At 34.4% G+C, this 13,936-nt stretch overlaps 2 protein-coding genes across 3 annotated transcripts in view; one reads left to right on the top strand and one right to left on the bottom strand.

Moving 5' to 3' along the window:
• Positions 1–5,912, top strand: part of LOC102801900 (dynein axonemal assembly factor 9-like) — a 23,861-nt gene extending 17,949 nt beyond the window's left edge. The window contains exons 26-34 of the mRNA XM_085504532.1: positions 774–899; positions 1,535–1,616; positions 1,883–1,971; positions 2,074–2,160; positions 2,548–2,729; positions 3,440–3,654; positions 4,084–4,149; positions 4,235–4,328; positions 4,438–5,912. Of these exons, the coding sequence (XP_085360658.1) occupies positions 774–899; positions 1,535–1,616; positions 1,883–1,971; positions 2,074–2,160; positions 2,548–2,729; positions 3,440–3,654; positions 4,084–4,149; positions 4,235–4,328; positions 4,438–4,544 (1,048 nt within the window). The 3' untranslated portion in view covers positions 4,545–5,912. The remainder of the gene's footprint in view (positions 1–773; positions 900–1,534; positions 1,617–1,882; positions 1,972–2,073; positions 2,161–2,547; positions 2,730–3,439; positions 3,655–4,083; positions 4,150–4,234; positions 4,329–4,437) is intronic.
• Positions 5,913–9,824: 3,912 nt separating this feature from the next.
• On the bottom strand, positions 9,825–13,862 carry LOC100371919 (ATP synthase F(0) complex subunit e, mitochondrial-like). Of its 2 annotated transcripts, none has more exons than XM_078009377.1 (4): positions 13,771–13,862; positions 13,010–13,064; positions 12,133–12,225; positions 9,825–10,029 (listed from the first exon to the last, which is right to left on the bottom strand). In XM_078009377.1, the coding sequence occupies exons 1-4, from the start codon at positions 13,807–13,809 to the stop codon at positions 10,007–10,009; spliced, it is 210 nt and encodes a 69-aa protein (XP_077865503.1). In that variant the 5' UTR covers positions 13,810–13,862; the 3' UTR covers positions 9,825–10,006. The 2 variants fall into 2 exon arrangements, with proteins under 2 accessions (XP_077865503.1, XP_077865504.1); XM_078009378.1 differs by having other exon boundaries at positions 12,076–12,225.
• Between the last annotated feature and the right edge of the window lie 74 nt (positions 13,863–13,936).

Here is a 13,936-nt window from a genome sequence, read left to right on the forward strand (position 1 = left end):
TAAACAATAAATGATAGGAAGGTAGCTGTATGCAAATTTGCTTTTACTTGTGTTTGTTCTTAAAGGCCCAGGTATACTTTAAATACGCTCCTAAACAATAGGGATCATTTCCTTGCTTGTCACGCTGTAGTAAACAGCTCCAGCCAAGCTCGGTAAAAACACGTTTTCTCGAACTTACAGGTCTATTATGTCGTGCCAAAGTGGATGCATGTGACTATGAATACCACAGCAGTGATTGTGTGTAGTATTTATGACAATAAATAGTGTACAAGCTGAGATTTTAGCTGATAAAAGTGAAAAACATGAACCGGGAAAAGGGACGTGCCACTAATCTTGAATAATTATTACTGTCAATCAAAGTCACGTGATGTTGGACCGCTGAAACAGGATGCGTCATAGGCTATGCAAGTGATTAACAACACTCATTAGCGTAGCCACACCTCCAATTCACACTTGCCGGGGGCAAGTGAATTGGGCCTTTAATGGCTCATTAGTTGTCTACTTTTTCTGGTCAAAATCTTATGAAAGACCTTAGTCTGTGTGTTTGTTTTGACAATTTGCTATGGCTCATACACATAATTGATGAACTTTGATTATTGGTGATCAAATCAAGAACTTATACATTTAAATTATGGCTTAAATAGCTCAGTTTCTGTAATGTAGTGTTACTGGTAATGACAACATTCCAATACTTAATTACTATATATTTGTAATATATAGTAGTCTGTTCTTACAAGTGAATTTCTATAGTGTAAATTTTTGTTTAACTGCAGCTTTACTGATGTATTTGATGTTGTGCAAGCTATAGCATGCCACCCAGATCCAGAGATTGGTAGATCATTAAAGATTGGTGCAGTGTCAACTTGTGTAGACCCACTGAACAGTTTTATGACTCATAGGTAGGTGGGTGGGTGGGTATTACATGGATATCCTTGGGTGTTTTCAGTTTCTAGTACAGTAAAACATGTCAAAATATAAAAATTGTATGAAAGCCAAACATACAAATCTATAAAGTTCTGTTTCACAGGCGATGATGCTACCATGGTGATGGTCAATAAACAGTAATGATGACAATTAGTAACACCAGTATTTCAACTCACTGTGAACAATCACAATCAGTTCACAATAAATAATATTGTCATGAAGATAGTGACTTCACTGTATATTTCAAAGTCTATTTTCTGGCTTTGAAAAACTGATGATAATTTTTAGGACAGCTGAACCACACCAATTTGGCAACAAATTGCTCCCCATAACATGATACCGGTATATATCAAATAAAATAATCTGTCTCATTAATTGATATCACATGATTTGGCTTAGTACCGGTATTTTGTAAGGTAAATGACCTACCCGGTACTTTCTACTTACCCTTATATACTTAACAAAAACACTAAAATCTATCATTTATTATTTGCTATAGTTATTTTGTTATTTTGTTTTTTAATATCTTACTTTTGTTGCTATAAACTGATGGAAACACTGTATTTCTAAGGATGCAATAAATTATCTTTATTATTATTTATTATTATAGGTATACATTTCCCAAATTGTTAGACCAATGTGCTGAAGGTTGGGTTAACAACATTATCTGTACAAGCTCTACAGCAATAAAGGTAACTATACAGGCTGAGATTTTACATCCACATGTACAACCAAAATGTATGAATATCTAGAATTTTACATGATAATCTGATTTCTTGGGTATTATTTTTCCATTGATGATTTTTTTGCGATGGTTGAGAGCTGGAATTATATAACAGTCTGAGGTGCACTGGTGAAATTTTACAATCTCATGATTTAAGCTTCACTGCAAAAAGAAAGCAAGTAGTGTAAAAGGGGAATGGTGTTATTGAATTGTTGATATTTTTTTTATTTGCAGAATCCAGACTTGGATGTACTGCAGCAATTATTGAGGTCTGTAAATCATGATGTTGCTTTGTTATTGGCTAATAATGGTGAAGTAACAAGGTAAAAAGATGTCTGTATATTATTGGTTTATTTCTAGCATGTTTTCTGATAGGATTCTGACTTTCAACAATGTTGTAATGTATGTTGTGTTTTAATTATAAGGTCTCCTGATGTGGACTTAATTTTATCTGAATCTGCATTCACTGAGAGTAAAATGATAAGACAGCGATATCTTTCATGCCCAGGCTGGTGAGTCATAGTTTTCAACTTTAAGGGTGTAATAGAACATCATGAGGCAAAAATGCACAACAATCTGTTTAATATCCCATTAATCTTTTTTGCTATTCCAAAGTGTACTAGATCCTCAATGGAGTTTGAAATGAATTTATGTCCAATGAAGACATAATTAAGCATTATGGAAAAAAAATTAATATTCAGTATAATGGAAATTGTCGTTAGACCGTCAAATATATTATGTAATAGTCCATACCCTGAATAAAGCTGTATGAATAAGCACAACTTTAATTGCATGAACATTGTAGGTACGGGTATGGTATGTCTTCTGTAGTTGCATGTTTATTGCAATGAGGGTTACCTGGTGTATTTACATGACTACATATGGTTGTTTTTTGGAAGGTCACTTGGGAAATTCAGTTCAGGGACAATGACTCCTCCAATGACTGAAATATGTCTAAAGTTTGCTCCACCCCTGGAGAAGAACAGACTGATGAACAAGCTGCGAACACTACGAGGGGCATTATCAAAATATCCATTCCAAGGAAACATCTATACTGTGCGAGGGAGGGTTAGGTTCAGTGGTAGGTTATGTTTGATTTATAATCAGTACCGGTACAAGCAGGCAGTATACTCCCACAACTTGGTAGAATTATTCATTCATCACTATGTATATGTGTACTATATATACAAAACCTGCTTCCATGAAGCTTTATTGATAGAATGTTGATATATACCGGTACTTCTTATAATAGCAATTTGATTGTTGAAGTCTTAAAGTCTATATATATGTAGTTAATTTAGTTTTAAATCTTGTTTCAGAACATGTTTGGCACAACTAAATGCACAAAGATATACAAAGTGTTTGAAGTTTGCATAGACATTGGCATGAAATATTCTATAAATTTAGAAGGACCCTTCCTTCTGCCTAAAATGTATGACTGTTCATTGCAAACTATCCTGTAATGGAAATTTTTTATTTAAAGAAGGCTTTATTTGAATCGCTGGTCGGAATATAGTTTTGTCAGGTTGGCTGTAAAGATGCGGTTTGTGATTGGTGGAGTTGTGTTTGATTCGGTCAAAACTATCCCTCAATTCATCATGGTATGGTCTAAAAAATGTCAACTAGGTTGGTTGACACATCAACATGCTTTTTTGAGTAAAAAAAAAGTGTTTTTTGCAAAAATAAATTGTGAAATGTCACTTGAATCAGTTTAACGATGTATAATAGTTAGGTTATTGCACAAAACATCGATCAGCTTGTGTATGTTTTGTGGTATTTTCATCCTTTCAGACTCTGGACTGAAAGCAACAGAATTTAATTGTGTTACACTGAGTGGTTATCTATTGATGACACCAGCTGAAGTACATCCAGTTCCTCCACCATCCTCAGCTGCCAATGGTCCAGTATCTCCACAGGATCAGTCTAATCTCAACTTTGTTGTCTTTGTTGGAGTTGAGCTCCAGGAAAATAAACTGAAGGAGTGGCTCAGGGCTTGTGTAAAACCAGTAAGTCTTCAGATCAATTATGATTTAAATTTAGAAACTTCCTGGCTCTGAAATTAACTTGCACATAAGGAAGTAACTTTTGGTTAAGATATGATATCTATACAATAAGACTATGGGCAACAGTTGTGAACATCTTTTTACTGACTTTTAGTGTATGTATATCCAGGTAGTTAATTATAGAATGTAAGAAAGTAACCTCACATATTGTGTGTAGTAGACTTTATTCCTTGGCCACATTTCATGAATCGGTATATACCTGAAACAGTAAGTCAAATAACAAAAATGAATAGCTGTGAAAACAACAGTTTTGATAGAATGCCTATATATTTGTTATAGGATTTATATTTTTCCCTCATAGTACATACATTGTTTTTGACAAAGTCCAGCAAATCTCTTATTAATGGTAATGCTTCTTTCTTTTTTACTCAGAAACCACAGAAAAAACAGTTACGAACAAGACAAAGTCTGACAAAACAAGAACTAAAAAATATCCATGTAAGTAAAATTATTGATGTAAATTGTAGAATTGGAAAAAGTATTGGAACAGTTCTTTACTCTCAACATATGTCTTTTACTGCAGACCAAGCATCATCTAAGTGCCTTGCCAGAAGGATGGTTTTATAATGGTTCACAGTATGTCAGCATGGCAGGTGATAAAACATCATCACATCCCAGTATCCTTTTATACATACATGTAATCTTGTGTTCCTGTTTAAAGACATATTTGATTTCAACAGTTGATTTCATATCTCATATCATGTTTTACCTTAACTCATCCAACAGATATGGATAAATTCATTGACGAGTACGTTGATTTGGCAAATAAGGACATTGAAAATTACAATACAAGGATTGACCAACACAAGTTTGTTGACTTGTTTGATGATTAAGCAGTCTAAACTTGTGTAACTAGTACTTCAATAGTAATTTTTCTCTTCAACTGAACTCTTTAAAATATCTGTGTTTAAGTTTGTTTTGTGATGGTTGTTTCTTTTTGTAAACAGAACTGTAAGTGGAAGGCATCAATAACAGTTGGTTTCGATTTCATATAGTTATATAATATAATAATAATTGTTCTGCCAAATTTCACCTGTGCAGATTGAGAAGTCAAATTTACAAAGTACAGTGATATGATTAGTGTTTTGTAAACAACTGTGATGTCACCATTTTCCCAATGGGTAATAAGCTGATACAAGCCCTGTAGGGGATTTGAATGCTGTTTACAAATGAAAAAAAAGTTGATAAATTTTCTCAGTGCAGCACTTTCCAGTAACTGCTTTACTTTGATTATACTGCCCAAGTCCAGTTAAAGTGAAGTTGTCTGTTTAAACAATGTAGTCTTGTATACATGTCACATACATGGCTGATATGATTACAATAGAGATACTGAAAATAAGCCATTTTGCACACACTAAATGTTTGCTGGGCATTATATAATTACATGTACCATACTAAAGTTGCAATTAAAGTGAATTATTTGGTTGATTCGTGAGTTCATGCAATGTTAATTTCTTGATAGTTATATGCTACCATGTCTGATGAAAAAAATATATAAATATATATGTTTGATATAAACAGCTAGTGCTTAAAAATATGTGATTGTCATGGAACAGTGAAATTCAGGCCATGTGTATGCTTTCCTTTAACACCCTAGTACCAGTGGTACCAGTAGGGGTAGGATTGATTGAAAAACAGACAGAGAGCTGATATATTTTTGTTCAACATTCCATTCAATCAAATGATATGCAAATTAGTTATTTTTATGCAAATTATAAAACATTGCTCAATGTTAAAACGGGGTACATCAATCCATCCATAAAATTTCTTACAAAAATTAAAATCAGATTAAATCAAATTAATTAATCATATAATTTCACAAAACTTGTACATGGGATCTAAATAATAATAAATGAGGTGTATTATAATTAAAAATTTAAGGTGTTTTTTTCCCGTCCAAATTTATGTATATACTAAATGCTTAATGTTTGCTGTTCATATTTTGTACTTTATTATATATTACATTCACAACAATTAATGTGGCAGTGCTATTTAATTCCCATGAATGCAGTGTTAGTTTTCACTCACAAGGTGTTTATTTGTAAATGTTAAAATACATGTATGTACATTTTCTAAATCCAAGAAATCACTATCTGTACCGTCATGGTAATGAGGCAAATAAATGAGACTATGAAAACTTCTTTTTTGCCACATACACCAGTTTTCTAAAAGCTCACATGAATAAATTGTTGTAATATCAACATGCGTTTCAAGTGTATTCTTGTTGCCACAATCTCACTTAGTATTCCTTGTCAGCAGCCATGGCTGATTTTTTTGCCTTTTGTAACCTATTACAATTGATCCCAAACTATTGATGTCCCCACTAACATCAGATATTACACTAGTTTTAAATATTGTGTTTTAATATTTCCCATGTGTGAAGTGAGTACATTTTAAGCTTATTTTGGATGCGAAAATGATACAAATGTACTATGTTAAGCTGTATCAATGTATAAAACAACTTTATGCAGTGCAATTTTATAACATAATCATAATGTTGGTCATTGTTTGGTAGCAATCAAAACACAGTATTTAAAGGGAGTACATGCTGCAAGTTGGCTGGCCCTCAGGTTAAGTTTGGTTTTTAATCTTGTGATGCCAGGTTTTCTTCAACATAGTAAGTAGTCCCAAAAAAATTTCTCAAGAGAGAAAGCACAACTATTTATTCTTTATGTAGATACATGTATACCACTTTTCCAATGAAAATATCAACATTAACTCACAAAAACAGTCACAGCATGGACGGTGTTCCAAGAGAAATCTTTGCTCTCAATCAATCAGGCCGAGAGAGTTGATAATTTAGGATAATTAGCCCAATGATAATCTAGATTATCTCTGCTTAATAGGGAGACTGTGTTACATGACTTGGATATAACTTAATGCTTACACCACTTGTAAATCATATCAGATCCATTCCAGGATGACTGACAGTGTAGTAACATGGTAGTTCTTTTATTGTATTTCATTGAATTGAACCACATTTTAACATGAAATATGACCTAGTCTGTGGTAGAGTCCACAATTATGACCATGCAATATGCTTTGTTCTGCGGGGTATCTGTCATCTAGCCTGAATGCTTTCTTCTTTATTTGTTTATTTTTTCATTCAAAGAAACTCTGAGATCTAATTGCTAAAAAAACAACAAAGAAAAACATTAAATGCATGCCTGTGAGAAATCCTACAGCAAACAAGTCATTGTCAATGACACGTCCCCGTTCCGTTCATATTTGAGTGACATATACATTCGAAGCAGATCATGACCAAAATGCACCTGCATATGTACAACACATTGTGCTAAATCTGAACAAAATTCATCCATGCATGACTGAGATCCGGTTCTGGAATTGTGAAAATACGTGATTTTGATGCATTTTCGGCCTTAAAATGGCCATCATTCCGCTATTGTTAAGCAGATCATGAAACAAATGCACATATCTATTTGTGACATGATGTACCATGTGTGTGTGAAGTTTGAACTTGATCAATCCAGACATGTCTTGGATACGGATCCAGAACTGAATTCTTTAACAAAATGGCCGCCAGTCGGCCATTTCGAACTTGATCCGAAAAAAAAAGACGTGCATCAAGGTCCTATTATGTTTAATGTATGTACCAAATTTGAACAAAATCCGTCCATGCATAACTGAGATACGGGTCCGGAATGGTGAAAATGTGCGATTTCAATGCATTTTCGGCCTTAAAGCGGCCTCCATTTGGCTATCGTTAATGAGATCATGAAACAAATGCACATACATATTTGTGACATGATGTACCTTGTGTGTGTGAAGTTTGAACTTGATCAATCCAGACATGTCTCAGATACGGATCCAGAACTGAATTCTTTAAAACAAAATGGCCGCCAGTCGGCTATTTCGAACTTGATCCGAAAAAAAAAATGACGTGCATCAAGGTCCTATTATGTTCAATGTATGTACCAAATTTGAATGAAATCCGTCCATGCATAACTGAGATCCGGGTCCGGAATGGTGAAAATGTGTGATTTCAATGCATTTTCGGCCTTAAAATGGCCGCTTTTCGGCTATCGTTAATCGGATCATGAAAAAAATGCATGTGCATATGTCCCATATAATGTGTGATGTATGAGTGAAGTTTGAACTTGATCGGTCCATGCATGTTCGAGATACAGGTGATCACGGACGCACGGACGCACACAGGGCAAAACATAAGTCCCCGTTTTCGGACTGCGTCCGAACGGGGACTAACTAAAGAGATCTAATTGCCAAATAGAAAAACACTAAATGCATGTCTGCGAAAAATCACACACCATTTGGTTGTTTCATGGATATTTCCCCTGGGGTGATTTTTTTTTTCTGCCAATATTTGTGAATTAAGATTCACTATCACAATGTCAGTAAAAAATAGTGTAACAACCAGAGTGACAATCATGTGTTTAGAGAATGATAGCATGCATTGTGAACCCAGAATAATGATTATAATAATATGCACAGGATTTGGATAGCAATAGTTGCACTTGTCCTTAGGAATTAGAAATTTATGTTTCATAACTTCGTATTTGTATAAGTCATTGTAGTCCAAAAAGGGGGAATTATGTTTACAGTTTTATAAACTATGGGAATGAAACTGTGTACTTACAAGTTGTGTAATTTTATATCAAAACCTTGTGTTAACTCTGTGACCTGATCTCTCTCAGGACAAAAAGTTGCACACACGCAAACCTACAACTGTACTTCGTCTTAATGGCTACTCAACTCTAACAGTCAGACCAATCAGAAAGCAGTTTGTTTTTATTGACAGGTTTTTCCAACATATTAAATTTTGCTTTGTACATATGCTTTAACTCAACAGTAACGTCATAGACGTCCCATTAGACCTTATCCACTCAGTTTTTTGGCACCAAGTGTCTAAACTCACTAGATTTTACCTCAAGCAGTCTGCTCACAGTAGCGTAGTTTTGAACCCATAGTTGCAAGAAAGCACTGTCTTAACTAATAAATGAACAATTTTTTGAAATTGGCAGACTGGCCATTTTGTACATCAAACTTGAGAGTATCATTACTGTAAAATCTACTGCTTCTATTAAAATGGTACAATACAACACAGGGGATGTGACTTCTATTGGAGCATCTACTGCATCAATTGTTTGAAATGAATGGATGCGACTTCTGTTAGGGATGCGGCATCTAATACAGATTTTATGGTACCAAGTTTATTCAGATTTGGTATCAAGATGGCAGTATATTACTTCATGACGAAGTTGATTTTTTTTGTCAAGATTCTCTGCAATATGGGCATTGGCTGACTGGCAGCCATTTCATTTTTTTCTCAAATTCATACTGTACAATCACATCCAAATTTGGTTCACACCTGGTAGCTATTTTATTTGACCAAAATCTTTGTTTTGCACAATTCTGCTTATGTCTTAAATTCTCACTGTCTGGTTAAGTTCAATCTTAGTGCACAATTGTATTCTAGCACATCAATGAAAGTTAATCATGATCTAAGATGGTTGACTGACAGCCAGCCATTATGCTTTTTGCTGAATTCTGCTTACCGGTATATTTCAAATTCTTACTGCCCAGGTAGGTTCAAACTTTTTACATCAATTTACCCGGTAACAGTCTATGTCACAATCCAATCAAATATGGTCAACTGGCAGCCATTTTTGTTGTTGACATTAGATCAATTTTGTTTTAATTTTGGTATGATGGGTTTTATACATTGGGTGCCCAAGACACTGGTTCATACATGTATGATCCTTGAGATTTCAGAATAAACATCCTCAACTTTTGGAGAACTGCTGCAGATTTAACTGAAATGTAACTGGCTCCCCTACAAAATTCACACATTTATCAAGGATAAGTGTAGATGTAGCTTGTGAATGCCCTTCAGAGGGTTGGGTCAGGAGATGTGGTTAAAGGGACATTCACCCCTAAACATTTCTTAATTTTGAATGAATAAGAATCAATTATTCAGGATAATTAATCCACTGTTTCAATAGTCTAAAATTATCTCAACTTGGCAGCAAAACTTGTTTTTCCTGTATTGTAGGTGTCATTTACAATGACTTGGTTATTACATTACTAGACAGAATGTGAACAGCTCAACACTAATACTAGAAACAGTCGTGCAGTATTTGTAAATCTTGACACTTTAATCATTACCAATTCCAACAACAGAATTGTAACATATTTAAATACAGCAAATCTCTAACCTAATAATGTGAAATTCAAAACATAAACAGCACTACAAATATCCAAGTATTCATCTGCAGTCAGTTTTCACAAGTGGTGATATTTTCCCTGAGACTTTCATTTAACTTAAGATGCTGTCACTTTCTGTAAAAAATTAAAAGTTTGTTAAGAACGCTCTGCAGTCTTATAAATGGGTTTCAAATAGATGACAGTTGCCCACCAAGCCTTGTTAATGTACAGTAAGCAAATAACACCGAATAAACGGCAAGGTAAAGACTATGTCTAATTATAGTAAATACGTACTGCGTGCGTGACTCGAACCGGCGCTAGCGTACGGCACCTAATCGCCTAGCTTCACGCCACTACACGTCTTGGACGGGTTTCACGTTCTCTGCACGTAATAAGCTCGGTTATTAAGCATCCTTTTTTGGGGATGCCCGGTGGCCGAGGGGAAGACGTGTAGTGGCGTGAAGCTAGGCGATTAGGTGCCGTACGCGAGCGCCGGTTCGAGTCACGCACGCAGTACGTATTTACTATAATTAGACATAGTCTTTACCTTGCCGTTTATTCGGTGTTATTTGCTTACTTTACTTCCTATGTCGACAGCAACTATGAGTTTAAAAATTATTTCTCAGTACTTATTTCTTGTTAATGTACAACTTGCTCCCTTGCCACGTTTTACACAATAACATTAATTTATTAGTATTTCACTTGAGTAAATCGTGAAGTTGCTCAGTGACCCATAAATTACATTTCCACTAAGTCTCTATATTATACAAATAATGAGACAAGTTGTTATGCTGACAAAATGCCAATCAGTTTGTGGGGCTAATTAAATTTCATGCAGTTACTCAATTTGTGGTATTTTTGTAGGGTCATGTTTTTTTTTCATATTTTTTTTATTTATGCGATACCGAGTCAAAATTACGTCTTGTGATACCAAATAAACGCATCAGGTAAAATGTTCATTGTACACATATACAAACAGCATCTGAACAATGAAATATTGGTCATTTAATGTACAACTTGCTCCCTTGCCACGTTTTACACAATAACATTAATTTATTAGTATTTCACTTGAGTAAATCGTGAAGTTGCTCAGTGACCCATAAATTACATTTCCACTAAGTCTCTATATTATACAAATAATGAGACAAGTTGTTATGCTGACAAAATGCCAATCAGTTTGTGGGGCTAATTAAATTTCATGCAGTTACTCAATTTGTGGTATTTTTGTAGGGTCATGTTTTTTTTTCATATTTTTTTTATTTATGCGATACCGATTCAAAATTACGTCTTGTGATACCAAATAAACGCATCAGGTAAAATGTTCATTGTACACATATACAAACAGCATCTGAACAATGAAATATTGGTCATTCAAAAATTAATTTAACATGTACCATATTACAATGACATATCACCCTGCATTTACTAATTTACTGACCACAAAGATAATTTGGGCTTGGTACATGTATAACAATGAATTAAAACATGGCCTAGGTAATGCTGCTATATTTTACCCATAAAATAAATACATGACCATGAAAACATGGCCTAGGTAATGCTGCTATATTTTACCCATAAAATAAATACATAACCATGAAAACAGTGAAATAAGAAATGTGGAAAGAAGTCAGTATTGGTTAGTTAAAGCCACTATTGCATTATGTCATACTTATATTAACCATACCATATTTGCTATATGAGTAATGCATGAGCTTATGAAAATGAGAGTGGTGTGTCAATGATGAAAATAAGCTACATATACATGTTAATGAGCCAGCACACAATGAATGCTATTCTCAGTTTATGTGTGCTTCTATTACAGATGTGCTTCTAATAGAGCAAATACAGTACTTTTGGTCAACAACAACATGATTAGACAGCCAAACATTTTCAAATCAGGATTAACCTTTCAACAGTTTGCTCAATTTTGATAACTTTTTTAAATTCTATTGATAATGCTTGGAGCAAATTGAAATAATTTTCTTCCTATCTTGATCAAAATTATTGAAAAAATTTGAAAACAAAATTATATAATTGTGTTTACTGGATTGGACACTTGCAATAAATAAATGTCATAAAAGCTGACAGAAATTATGCATGATAATTTGGAAGCGTAAATCATGAGAGTGTATGGATGTTAGTAAGCTATTTGTTTAGAATGTGCTTCAGCCATTTACTTGCCTTAGCTAATGTCTGATGACTACTATGGATGAAGTATGTGTTACTACAACATATCACCTGTTTTGGAAACTGCTGCTTCATGTTTTGCCTGTTTCGCTTTATCAGCTTCAAGAATAGACTTCTTGTGGTTTTCTTTCTTTTGAATTGAAGCTAAAAGAAATAACAGATATAATAATCTGAATTACAGGATAGAAAATCAATGATTCCAAAAACAAGCAACTTCTTGGCTTATATAGTTCCATTTTGGAAATCTTATTTGCAATGCAGCAGGTCAAACCACTGTATAGGTCCATGCTACTGTGACGTCAGCGACCTGATTGTCAAAATAGCTCCACTGTCCTACAAGACCATTGTGGTAGCCATGTTGAGCAATTCACACATAAGAATTCATCTTGAAAACTGCCAGCGCAATTTGATACCAAATATCAAAGCAATTCGAGCTGGTAGTTTTCATGAAGTCCTTGAAAATAGCATTTTTTTTACCAAAAATGACAAAGCATTCGCCAAAAATAGAAAATTGAAGATGGGATGAAATGAACAAATCTGACGGAGGTCCACCCAATGTACCAGTATATCAAGTATCAAAGCAATTGAGGTGAGCTCGTTCTGTCACCTATGATGACGGCGGAGCTGAAAAGTCAGTCACTGAATAGCAATAGTTCATCATCTGTTGTGGCAATGTTGTATTTAGACTACATCAGCTTGCCAGGTCAATAGAGCCCTCAGTAGCGTAATTTTGAATTTGAATGAAAATTATAATGTTAATGATATGCAAATAATATGTAAATTGGCAAAAACTCAGAGGAGAAAACTGATAGTTGGAGATTCTTGAATAATGTAATAAATGATTGAAAAACTGCTCTCATGAATATTGTTTTGTCTGTGACAAAATTGTAATTGTCCGGACACACGACAGAATGATAATGGTACTTACAGCTCCTCCTACTGCCATAAAATATTCCTCCAAACAAGGCAGTATACCTTGCAGCCTGTGTAAAGACAGAACATTGAAAGTTATATCATATATATTGAAATAACCAGGTAACGTGGAAGAAATACACAAATGGTATCACCAATCTGCCAATATTATCTAGATGTATTCTTGTGTTTTGCACTTGTTGTACACGTCACATTGGATATGCAACAATTCGGAACAACTCTTTGTGACACCACAAGTGTTGAAATACTATTCAAAAGTATTACATGTAACTAATAAAATTAGAACACATAATCATACAAGATAAAGCCGAATCGACCAGTCACTCAGATATGATGAAAATCATTATATATGCCAATATGGTTATTGGTTTTATCTGTAAAACAGTGTTACTCGGAATTTAGAACTTGGAAAGTAGCAGGGTCCAGTGGGGTCAGTGATAGGACGTTGGAGTTTCAGCATAGTTTGGGGGTTGAATTTCAAGCAGTTAAAATAATTATTTAGCAGCGTGATAATCAAGACACTGGCCTATATCGAACTGCGGACTCGGTTGTACACGAAAAGCGAAAACTGAAATGACCCACATAGCACTGGTAGCACCTAATCATCATGGTCACGTAAACAAAAATAGCAGACTACACTGCAGTGCACAGAGGTGGCATGCTGCTCCATAGTCTTATCATGTGTTAATTTAAGACAGTCGCGATGACCCGCCATGCTACTTTAAATACACATATTATTCTTAAATAATGTTTTACCTTGATGAGAGGCGATACTACTACCGGTGCTGGAGCCATAATTCGCTAGATATAAAAAGCACTCTGGGAAACCCCGTACGCTTTTAGTGCAAACTTTTAAAACTGTTGTACGACAATTTAAAAAAAGAAACTAACTAACAGTAGTTCTTCTGAGTAAATAAACAAT

The sequence above is a fragment of the Saccoglossus kowalevskii genome, chromosome 10 (genome assembly GCF_978046115.1).
Source record: "Saccoglossus kowalevskii chromosome 10, keSacKowa6.1, whole genome shotgun sequence".
Lineage (NCBI taxonomy): Eukaryota > Metazoa > Hemichordata > Enteropneusta > Harrimaniidae > Saccoglossus > Saccoglossus kowalevskii.